Source organism: Colius striatus, chromosome 1, assembly GCF_028858725.1.
Source record: "Colius striatus isolate bColStr4 chromosome 1, bColStr4.1.hap1, whole genome shotgun sequence".
NCBI classification, from domain to species: Eukaryota; Metazoa; Chordata; class Aves; order Coliiformes; family Coliidae; genus Colius; species Colius striatus.
Genome location: NC_084759.1, coordinates 31695112 through 31707191, shown reverse-complemented (window position 1 = coordinate 31707191; position 12080 = coordinate 31695112). Strand labels below are relative to the sequence as shown.

The following is a 12080-nucleotide window of genomic DNA, read 5'->3' as shown; positions in this document are numbered from 1 at the left end:
AGTGCACATTCTAGCATATTTTCTAATAAAATACATCTATGCCTTAAGCTTCTGACTGCATTACTTCCCACAAAATATCCAAAAGCTTAGTAGTGAGTTGATTTGAGGGTTTTTGTACGTTTGTTCTTATTCTGGTTTGTAATCCAAAAGTATACACTAACAATATTGTAATCCTTGTTCAAACAGCCTATAAAGTTTACCAAGGTATTTATATAGACTAAGTTACCCACAAAGTATTTCAAAATTCTATCCAGGAAATAGGAAATGCTGACTTTTCTACATTCAGGAATTATTTTTTTAAAGCTCCATAGGACTGCTCATCATTTTCTATTTCAATCTATCTCCAAAACTCTGTAAGCATGAACAGTACTTTACAGAGCTTACAGAAGTTTGTCTTGTCTAGACAAAAAAGGCAGACATTTTTTTCCTAGTGATAAATCAGCAAGTATGCTGTAAACTAATACATTCTACAGCCTCATCACCACCCCAAATACCATGCTCACACAGCATTTTCCTGAGCTATCTGAATTTATGTTAAAGTACTGTCCTGCTTGATCACATCTCACTGGAGAACAATTTTTCAGAGACACACAGAAAGACAAAAACATGGTAGTAAATTGGGATTTGAAAAATTATAGTAAATTTTATCCAGAAGGAGCGAGTGGCTGCTCCAAGCAGAGAAGACAACGAGGAAGTTAAGAAAAGCCAGGTGATATTTCACAAGGAAGTGATGGAAGTCTAGGAAAGGTAGTATAAAAGAAAACAGTAAGAGAAAAACATGATGAGATAGAGCTATGCGAGTATCAAGAATACAAGACATTTGAAGACAAAACGCTGGGAGAGAAAGTGAGGGAGAAGAGTGTTACAGAGATGATGTTGTTAAAGGGCAAAATATCAAAGATGTACATTTTTATCAGCACTATTTAAACAACAGTGATTACAGAAAGAGACAAGGGGATGATGCTAGGAAGTTGAAGACAGAGATGTAAAGATCAGGAATAAATCTGAAAAAGGATGCAGTTAAATTGAAAGTGGGTCTTCTAGACACATCCAATCTTTATTTCATCTTACTGATTTAAAGTTCATGCAATAAAACTTAGGCAGATAATTTGATATTCCTTCAGCTTTTGAATTGTTTTCAACTGATTTGTTGCTTATTAGCTCACATATGAAATAAATTTTCTAATCTAAATGTTTATGGGTGAGAAAGAAATATACGTGCTTAGTAGGAGTGCCAAAGGTGAAAAACAGAAAGCTTTTACCACGTCAACATTTCTTGTCTAATGAGTGATACATTCAAACAAGCACCTTTGAACTTTTTACCTCACACAGCACCTCATGCTTAGGAAAATCTCTCCAGACAACAAAACATTACTCTCTTCCTGAACATGGTTTAACATCGGTACACTCTGACTTCTACTTCCTTTTATATTAAGCAATGCAATTGCATCAGATTCTTGTACCCCCTTCACAACCTGCCAGCTTATTGTCTCTGCCTATAAAATGGCTACATTCCCGTGGTCTGTGTTCCACTTCCCACAATGGGCTATTTTAAGAACTAATTAAACTTCAGAAATATGAATTTTAAAACAGAGCAAATCACATTATAAATACACAGTATGGAAATGCAACACATTCTTACCTATGCAGCTGTAAATACTCTCTGGGTCTGTTTAGAAGGTGAAGGAATCTGTCAACAATCTTGTTTTTCCCAACACCCTGCAGTAAATAAATATAATTTTAAGATATAACTTAGATGCATACACTTAAGAGCTATAAACAAAGAAAAGATAACTTTCCAAAACTGATAAAATACTCTCCATATTCCTTTACAGGCAAACAGAATTGCAATCCACATCAAAAAATTCTAAACACAATTTAATGATACACCTTTTATTGTTTTTATATATACTTCGAGGTCCTTTCCAATCCTTAAGATTCTGTGATTCTGTGATATATAGATGTATTTGCAAAATAATTACCTGCCTTACTAGGAATAATCAGAAATAGCACTCTGTTCCTAGAGTTATGTCATACATGCTGATGTATCCTTTCAATTAACACCATTTTTTTCCAGGCCTTTTACTTGACAAAGATATTGCACGGCTGTGAATGCCAGGAAGTTGGCTTGCACTTAACAGGAAAAAGTAATTGTCAGTGGTCATAGGAAACAACCTATAACTCTCACGTGGCAATATTTGCTAACCCCATTCCCAAAAGCTCCTAAAAGAGGTCCAGATGGAATCAAAATTGGGTTGGAGATCAAATTAATGCGTAAGTCTTCTATTACAGGATGTCTAAATTAGCAAGCTGTGAAGAACAATAACAGTGGATTTATGAAGTGAACCAAATGTTGCTAACACCCCAGTGTGTCCTGTACAAACAGTTCAGGAGCTAGTACTCCAGCCTAGGCCTAGCCTTGCCCCATGGAAGGAATTAGCAGATGGCATGAATTAGTTGTGCTGCTAGAGAACAACCTCTGCATTAGTCTCATTATAAGAGAATCCAGATCATACATCCTTTGACACGTATCAAACTGCAGGAAGGAGATTCCCTTTAAAAGGTCTAAAATGCTAATGTACATATAGAGCAAGATGACAGTTCAGATGCAGAAATTCTTATCCCTCCTGCAAGAACATGGCTGCAGATTTGGGAGCTCAGAATGAGAGTGAGATCCCCAAGGGTTGCAAAGGAAAAAGAATTAGTAGAAAGAAAAAAATCAATTGTAACCCAGCCAAAAGCTGTTTGACAAGATACTGTCCCTCTGCTGAGATTCTCACTCTGTATGAATGCATCTAGTAGTCCGCACCAATGTAGAGTAAAACAGATAAATATAACCCGCAGAAAGATTAAAGAGATTAGATTAAAACAACTTGAGACCCACTAATCTGTTTCACTTGGCATTGAAACAGAATAGGAGCATTCAGAGCTGCAAGTTATGACATCTGTGACTGTAAATTCTAGTTGAAATATGGTAACTGCCAGCTGCAAAACTGCAAACTGTTTAAGCTTCTCAAAATGGTCTCTCATCTGACCACATTTATGAGAATGGAGAACTGTGCACATACATGTAATAGCTAAAATCATGGAAGGACAGTTCACCATCACAGGAGAGTAAAAAATACCGCAGAACTGCCAAAACTACAACTACCTAGATTCTACTGCTGACTCAACTCCAACAGATGAAGGCCAACTCAAGTTTCTGTTCTGCCACACTCACAAACCATCTTCCATCTGATTCTTCAAAAGAGTCTACAGCTTTATGCATAGGTGTAGTAATAAGCTGCAACACAGTATCTATCACCAGTCACTTACGGAAAATGTCACTAGGAACACAGTTCTCCACCACTTTGAAATGGGATGAAACTGTGCTAACAGATTCTTCCAGGAACTCAAAGAACAAACTCAATTAGGGGGGAAATATGCAATTTCAGGAACCTGCATCTGAAGCATCAAAAGTAACTAGAAACAAAGTAAGAATCCTCTATCAGTGCACATGGACAGTTTTATCACCATGTTTCCTATTACTTGCAGTCAGATGCTTAAAATCATAAATGAGTGATTAAACACAAATCCTCCTAACGTCAAGCACAAAATATCCATGCTGAAAGCAGCTTCCTTTACTTTTCCTAAGAGAGCTAAAGATGACTGGGCAGATGTCTGTATGCAGTTGCTGTACCAATCCCAAACAGATTGCATATCCTTTTCACTGCAGAGTGGGACTCAAGCCAGCTGTGGCAAGTACAAAGATGAAGAAATAGATCAACATATTGAATCAATGTAAAATACACTTAATACAAAATGAAATGGTAACTGTGGTTTTTAAAAACTACATTTTTTTAAATGGCTTTTATATGCATTAATGGGAGGGGGAGGTTGTTTTTCTAGTTATGATAGATTCTTAAAATTATGCCTGAAAAGAATACTTTCCCAACTACAGAAATACACTGCTAGATTTCTTTTCTGTCTCTCCTGTTCTAATAGAAAGAAGACCAGAGAGGTGATTTGGTGTATTTCTATGCATGCTGTTATTGCCATGGTATTAAGAGAAGTGCACCTCACTTTTGAGAGAATTCTCAGAGAACACAAGCATGATGGAGGAAGTGAAAGTGCACGGTTATGAAAGTAACACCATGAAGTCAATGGGAGCTGCGCCATGAGGACATCTCATCCTTTCTTCACTTGTGTTTGTGCCTCTCACCAGACTGCCTACATATCTCCTTTTATTTCACTTTAAGCATACCTCAGTTTCAGAAAGTGATATATTTTTTTTAAAAGGTGTATGCAGTATCCAAAAGCCAAAAGGCATTCCCAACAGATTTTAGCAATTAGAAACACGTTAACGTTGCCTAACTTCTAGACTGAACTGCTTCAGAGAGTACATTATGTGCCTTCATAGAGGCTGTGGTGTACCACACAAAATCCTTGGCTGGCAATAGTAGTTGGAGTAAAGTTCAAGTCAAAGCTTTTTGATTCCATCCCTCCACATTCCTATTTCATGACAAGTTACCACTTTTCTTTGTCTCAGTTACTCCACTGAGAAGGCATGATACAATAGAAAGACCAAAGCTATTCAGAAGACTCTTTAGCACTATGTGAAAAAACTGCAAAAAGGAGCTTGGATGAGCTCACTCACTAAGTACTATTCATTAATGTGAGGCCAAGAAAATAAGGTTTATTCTGAATTCACCTGACCTTCATAGGATAAAGAATATGCCTGTTAGTCTTCCTCATGTGAGCAAGAAATGTGGGAAATACTAACACATTTGGGGAAAAAAAAAAAAAAGGAACTCTAAAATAAGTTACTAGCACCTCAGAAACAAGAAATTACAAAATTAGGAACAAAGTCACTGTCCTTTCTCCTGAGTCTATACCCAATGAAAACAACCAAGCTGGACATCTATATAGTTAGCAGTCAACTATTTAAGGCGAAAGAATCAGAAACACCCTTCATATGAACACTGTAAAAGACCGAGTTGAACTTGGACTGCATTCAGAACGCAAACTCATGCGGTTTGCACTTATTGCAGCCTAAGGTAACATTCAGAAGACAAACCAGTTCACCATTAACACTTGCTGTATGTTATTTGTATACGCGCTGTTGCAGTTACTTAATTTAACAGAAATATAAACATATGCTAATTAGAGAGAAAAGAACATCTGTGTTGGTGTTTCAGCTGAACTGAATAAAAAGAAGGCAAACATTAGACAATTTTTATTCAGTCAGACATATGGGACAACTGAAATAGAAAAATGGGAAGTAAATATCTGCATTAATGAATAACAAGAAGGAAATTATGCAATTAGAAGGCAAAATAATCCCTTAGTTAAGAATTCTTCTAACTGACATTATAAATACTTGTTACCAAGGATAAAATGACTTAATCTTCTAGCAGCAACTGCCGTTTTAAATATAAACAAGGTTATTACAAGTCCCAGGAGGCATTTTGCAATTCAGGATGCAGCTATTACAGTAGTGGGGCAAATTTCTCCCCTGCACAGTCTAATTAAAGTCAGTAAGTTATAATCCAGAAAAACTAGGGTCAGGTTTTTTAAATTAAATTTGCCTCTTAGAGGAAAAAAAAAAAACCTCTGTTGAGAAAAAATAATCTAAACCATGCTGCCTAATTTTTTTCTTTTAAATGATTTGCAGGTCATATTGAAGCAGTTAAAGAGGTTGCCATGTTGTGCTCTTCTGTATTGCCCTTTATCTGAGACACTGTAATCACACATTTATCATGTCAGCACACAGCCATCCTGTACAGCACAGCACCTGTTTCATTACAACAGAACGAAACAAATTTTGAAACTAGTGAAAAAAGCAGTTTATCACTTCTTCACCTTAAGGATTTTTATTTTATAGTTAACTTTAAAATTGTAATATTAAGGAATGAAAGAGAACCTTGACTTTTTAATTGAATTTTAGTACACAGAACTCTCATGTTACAGTTCTCAGTTTGTGACTTCATAGAAATGGTTTTACTGATAGCATCATTATCACAGAAACTTATGGCTCAGTCATAAGAACTAAGAAAATGAAATGAAAATACTTTGGCTAACATATGGTTTGTAGCACTGGGTCTGGCACTGAACCACCTTCTGTGCCCACAGCTTGTCTGTCTCTGCCCACAAAAACATTTACAAGAACGCACACATCTTGGCTGAGGCTGCTGTGTTTATACTAGAGGATGCCTTTCTGATTTTTTTTTTAATGTACTATTATCACCAGAGCAACAAGCAGCACCTATACAGAACTCTCTCAAATTCTCCAGCTGTTGCTAAGTTCATCAGTCCCTGACTGGAACAAATGTGAATAATATTGTGTAATAATTGCAGAAAGTATGTCATTAGCAGACATTAGATGCTGCTAACAGAGGACCACTGCAATAGACCCTATCTACCTCACTTGGATGTTGAGTTACCAAGAACAGTTGCTGGGGTCCTCAGCAGAAGACAGACATGGAACTGTTAGATCAGGTTGGGATTATATAGCCCGAAGAATAGAAGGTTCCAGGGAGACCTTCTTGCAATCTTTCCATATAGAAATACGACACTATCTTCATAAAAAGAGATGGGGACTGACTTTTTAATGACACCTGTAGTGACAGGGCAAACAGTAATGGTTTTGAACTGAAAGAGGGTAGTTTAGATAGGACATAAGGAAGAAATGTTTTACGATGAGGGTAGTGAGACACTGGCGCAGGTTGCTCAGAGATGTGGTTGATGCCCCATCCTTGGAAACGTTCAAGGTCAGGTAGGACAGGGCTCTGTGCAATATGATCTAGTGGAATATGTCCCTGCATAGCAGCGAGGTTGGACTAGATGATATTTAAGGATCCCTTCCAATCCACCTCGTTTGATGATTCTATGACTTTACACAAAAGTGGTGGTGATTCAAGTCTTACCCAGTTGCAATCTACATAAGTCTACGATCTACGTAAGTAAGTGTTCTGTGGCTTAGTATCTCATTATGTTATTATGAGTTTATCATCTGGACTGCACAATATTAATCACCCCATAGGAGCAAATAAACTTAATTCCCTTATAGAAATCATTAATTGAACGTTTTGGGTACATTCCTGACTACAGGTCCAGATGAGTTTGTAGAGTTTACACTTTTTTCTAACTTTACATACAACCTTTAACACAGAGTGGCCCTGCCAAGATAAATACCCTCCTCACATTTCCAGTGAGCTAAGATAATTGTGGTTCAACATAACGGAGTTAATGAAAAATTTACAATAGAAAGAATCTGTAGAAATAAATAGTTAAAAGAAAAATCAATTAATGGATTTTTTTTTAATTCTGGTTCTTCAGTATAACTTGTAAAGGCAGAAACCAATACTCTCTGCAGAGACACATTTGAGGAGCATGCCTATGCTCATACGTGCACACACTGTTACAACGGTAGCAGGTAAAAAAGAAATAATTTCCAGGTTTTCCACAACTGGCACACAGTGTTTCTTAGGCAAAAAATACTGTACGGTTTGACCCAATTTAGCTAATTTGGAGCTCAGTTTCTTCCTATTCATAACAACAAAATAGTTCAAAATAGTACATTCCTGTCTTGCAGAAGAAGCTATCTACTTTACGTTCCCAGTACGTACTTCATAGAATCATAGAATGGTAGGGGTTAGAAGGGACCTTTAGAGATCATGTAGTCCAACCCCCCTGCAAAACAGGTTCACCTAGATCGCGTTACACAGGAATGTGTCAAGGCAGGTCTTGAAGACCTCCAAGGAAGGAGACTCCACAGCCTCCCTGGGCAGCCTGTGCCAGGGCTCCCTCACCTGAACAGTGAAATACTTTTTTTCTTATGTTTAAATGGAACTTTTTGTGTTCCAGCTTCATCCCATTACCCCTTGTCCTGTTGCTAGATACAATAGAAAAAAGGGATGTCCCAACCTCCTGACACCCATCCTTTAGATATTTGTAAATATTAATAAGATCCCCCCTCAGTCTCCTTTTCTCCAGACTAAGCAGCCCCAGTTCCCACAGTCTTTCCTCGTATGAAAGATGTTCCAGTCCCCTGATCATCTTGGTGGCCCTGCACTGGACTTTTTCCACAAGTTCTCTGTCCCTCTTAAGCTAGGAAGCCCAGAACTAGACACAGGACTCCAGATGAGGCCTCACCAGGGCAGAGTAGAGGCAGAGAAGAACCTCCCTTGACCTGCTGGCCACACTCTTCTTGATGCATCCCAGGATGCCATTGGCCTTCTTGGCCATGAGGGCACATTGCTGGCTCATGGTTAGTTTATTGTCAACCAGGACTCCCAGGTCTCTCTCTGCAGAGCTGCTATCCAGCAGGTCAATCCCCAGTCTGTGATGGTGCATGGGGTTGTTCCTTCCGAGCTGCAGGACTCTGCATTTGTCCTTGTTGAACCTCATGAGGTTCCTCTCTGCCCAACTCTCAAGCCAGTCAAGATCCCGTTGAATGGCAGCACAGCCTTCTGGGGAATCAGTCCTCCCAGTTTTATGTCATCAGTGAAGTTGCTGAGGGTACACTCTGTCCCCTCATCCAGGTTGTTGATGAAGATGTTGAACAAGACTGGCCCCAGAACCGATTCCTGTGGAACTCCATTGGCCACAGGCCTCCAACTCGATTCGGTGCCATTGATCACCACCCTCAGGTGGTGAATAAGTTCTTCCGTATTAAGTAATTTACCATAACAGCAGGATGGATATTGTTTACATGAGTATCAAATACTTTGAAGTAGCCAAAAAGGTTGACAATGAAGACAACTACAAAACTACAAAACAAAAGAGAAACAGAGAATTCTGGAAAGAGAAGAATAAGCAAAAGATCGCAAATAGGCAACGGTCCTGATGAACACTGAGGATGTCCCAATGTACATGGCATTTCCTCTGTTCCCTCCTCAGGGGACAACGAGAACACTCCTTATCATTTCGGTAACATTTATACAATACAGATAGTAACATCCACTCAGCCACGGATCATTGCTATCAGTGTAGATGGTGAAGCACTGTATGCCAAAGTTGATGGGGTACAGTCAAGCAAAAAGGCATGTGTTGACTAAAATGTGCCTAACAACATTGGCTGTATGTCTTGTAACTTGAATCAAAATAAAACATAAGTATTATTAACATATATATAAAACACATATACTATTTAAAAGACACATTATAGAATATGTAAAGGCTAGCAAAGCACTGATGAAGACATGGCCACATTCAGATCCCCAGGCATAGCAGAACTGTTGAATCTCTCACAAGCTGCATTTGTCCTGCTACATGGAATAACAATTTTGATGGTTTAAGTAACTCATGATAGATCATGGTAGAAGTATATTTTAAAGATATTTATGCACTATATTAAAATGTATGATGTTTATTGTTAAGCCATATTTATATAGTGGATGAAAATACACTAACTTTAAAAGCCAAAAAGACACTGAAGGCACTTACAATTTCCACAGATATGTACCCATAAAACCCATGGATACCAGTAGATAAAGAACCAAACTATGGGTTAAATACCTCGGTAGTACAAATTAATGTAATTTCAATGAAGAAAAATACAGATTTAATTTCATTATTAAATAACGAGTTTGTGCAATGCATTGTTAAGAGACGCTGAACTCACCTGATTGCCAACTAAAAGAAGATGTTCTCCCAGCAGAAAGTCCTTTAACATATCTTCCATTACCATCATGTGCTAGAGAAACAAAAACACAACTTTCACAACCCATTTATACTCTCAAGTTAAAGCATTTACTAATCAACAGTAGTACAACAGGAACTTTTGAACTTCATACTTATAGCTATTTATTAGCAAGAGTCTCTCAGTCAATAATAGCAGAGGCAATCTATCCACTGGCTAAAAAACAATGGAACAAAAATACTAACTCTCCCTCTGCTCCAATTGATTCTGAGTGTCTGATTTCTCTAAACACATTGAATTCTCTGTAATTAATCCTAATGCATTTCCTTTTAGTCTGGTTGAATGCTTGTCATCTATAGTGCAAGAACTTTCATCAACATGTACATGACAATTTTGCAGCAACTGTACTGGGAGAAAGCAAAATGTAACTTGGTAGAACTTGACAGAAACTAAACAGAGGGAATAAAAGGCAGCTGATATGAATATGTAAATTATAGACATCTATTTTATTAAAGATTAAACACTAGGACTATCTTAATGCCAAATACACTTTTCTATTCCAATCAAGCTTTATTTTCAAGGAAAATAAAGATATGAAAATGCAAGCTCAAATCTAGCAGTGTTTATTACATGTCTTACAACTTTTAAATTAGACTGCCTAATTGAAGCCAAAGTGCTTGAGGTGTATTTTACATATATCCAATATCATAAAAAGCAACACACACAATACATCATTCAAGCACATCTTGCTCTTCACAAACAAGTTGTTTAAAATGATGGAAACGATTTAAGGATAATGTGGCAATGCAGAATGCAATAAAGTAATGTATCTATCTCCATTGTCTCTAGTAAAAAATAGGTCAGCTGGAAGTAGGTCAGACAATCTACTTCGAGAAATGAATGCTTGCCTTTAGATAAACATTTTTGTTTTCACATGATCATTTCATCTCTAGTATTGGATTAAAAGAAATAATACACTAAGCTTCTAATTTCTGAACACAGAAATATTCAGTTTCTAACTGCATTAAAGATGTTTCATGTTTCCAGAACAGAGGCTGAGGGTGAGGGAAGAAACTCTTGTGAACACAGCTTAATACCACAAAATCCTAACAAGATAGGTATGTGGAAATTTATAACTGATGAAAATAACATTTACCAGATACAGCATAAATTCCAGGAAGTTAGTTTTACCATACATACTGATTACATTTTTTATTTTATTGCTAAGGCATTCATATTTCCTCAGATGACTTCTTTTTCTATCCTAAATTGTGTAACTGTGTATTGATACATCTTTTTTTTCTTCTTTCCTTCACCAGGACTTAAACTAGCATTTATTAGGATGCATGCTGACATTTCAGGTTAATTATTTACACAAATGATTTGTAGGAAGGCTTTAAACATCCATGTTCCCCAAAGCCTGGCTGGAAAGTGGTATTTAGCATATCACCTAGAAATTATTTCCATCCCTGTGCCACTTGTGGACCAACAGCAATGTTCCACGGCAATGCCAAATTCCACTGCAACATGAAATGTTTCAAGACCAAACACACAGAGGAAAAAAACAACTATTTCGTTCTATTGTGAAGGACTGAGAAGGGATGAGGATTGGTTTTTTATTTTGTTTTGTTTTTTTAATGTAGTTTTTAGATAACAGGGAGGAAGTATCACAATAAAGTCATAAACTGAATTTATTGTCCAGCAGGTTTTGCTAAATGTTCGTTCACATCACTTGAGGGTGAGGGAGCACTGGAACGGGCTGCCCAGATGGGTTGTTAAGTCTCCTCGTCTGGAGACATTCAAAACCCAGCTGGACAAGTTCCTGTGTGACCTACTATAGGTGGCCCTGCTCTGGCAGGGAAGCTGGACTAGATGATCTTTTGAGGTTCCTTTCAACCCTTAAGATTCCATGATTCTTAATGACTGAAACTAGCAATGAAGAGGAGTAGAATTCATTTAGAAATGGGACCAGCTCTCATGACTGGTTATTTGGTTGTTTCCTTCAGCATTCACAGTGCATAGCTACCAGGGACTGACACAGAGCAGTTGGTTCTGTGCAGCATTTTTAACAGTCCTGATTGATAATAAACTAAATATGAGTCAGCAATGTGCCCTCGTGGCCAAGAAGGCCAATGGCATGCTGGGATGCAACAAGAAGAGTGTGGCCAGCAGGTCAAGGGAGGTTCTTCTCCCCCTCTACTCTGCCCTGGTGAGGCCTCATCTGGAGTCCTGTGTCCAGTTCTGGGCTCCTCAGCTCAAGAGGGACAGAGAACTGCTGGAGACAGTCCAGCACAGGGCCACCAAGATGATCAAGGGTATAGAACATCTTTCATACGAGGAAAGGCTGCAGGAACTGGGGCTGTTTAGTCTGGAGATTGAGGGGTGATCTTATTAACATTTATAAATATCTAAAGGGTGGGTGTCGGGAGGTTGGGACATCCCTTTTTTCTATAGTAGA

At 37.9% G+C, this 12080-nt stretch overlaps 1 protein-coding gene across 2 annotated transcripts in view; it reads right to left on the bottom strand.

Annotated features, from left to right (window-relative positions):
• Positions 1-12080, bottom strand: part of VWA8 (von Willebrand factor A domain containing 8) — a 182687-nt gene that overhangs the window by 100499 nt on the left and 70108 nt on the right. For both annotated transcript variants that reach the window (XM_061995180.1, XM_061995190.1), the window contains exons 20-21: positions 9605-9676; positions 1643-1719 (exon numbers count right to left, since the gene is read on the bottom strand). In XM_061995180.1, the coding sequence (XP_061851164.1) occupies positions 1643-1719; positions 9605-9676 (149 nt within the window). The remainder of the gene's footprint in view (positions 1-1642; positions 1720-9604; positions 9677-12080) is intronic.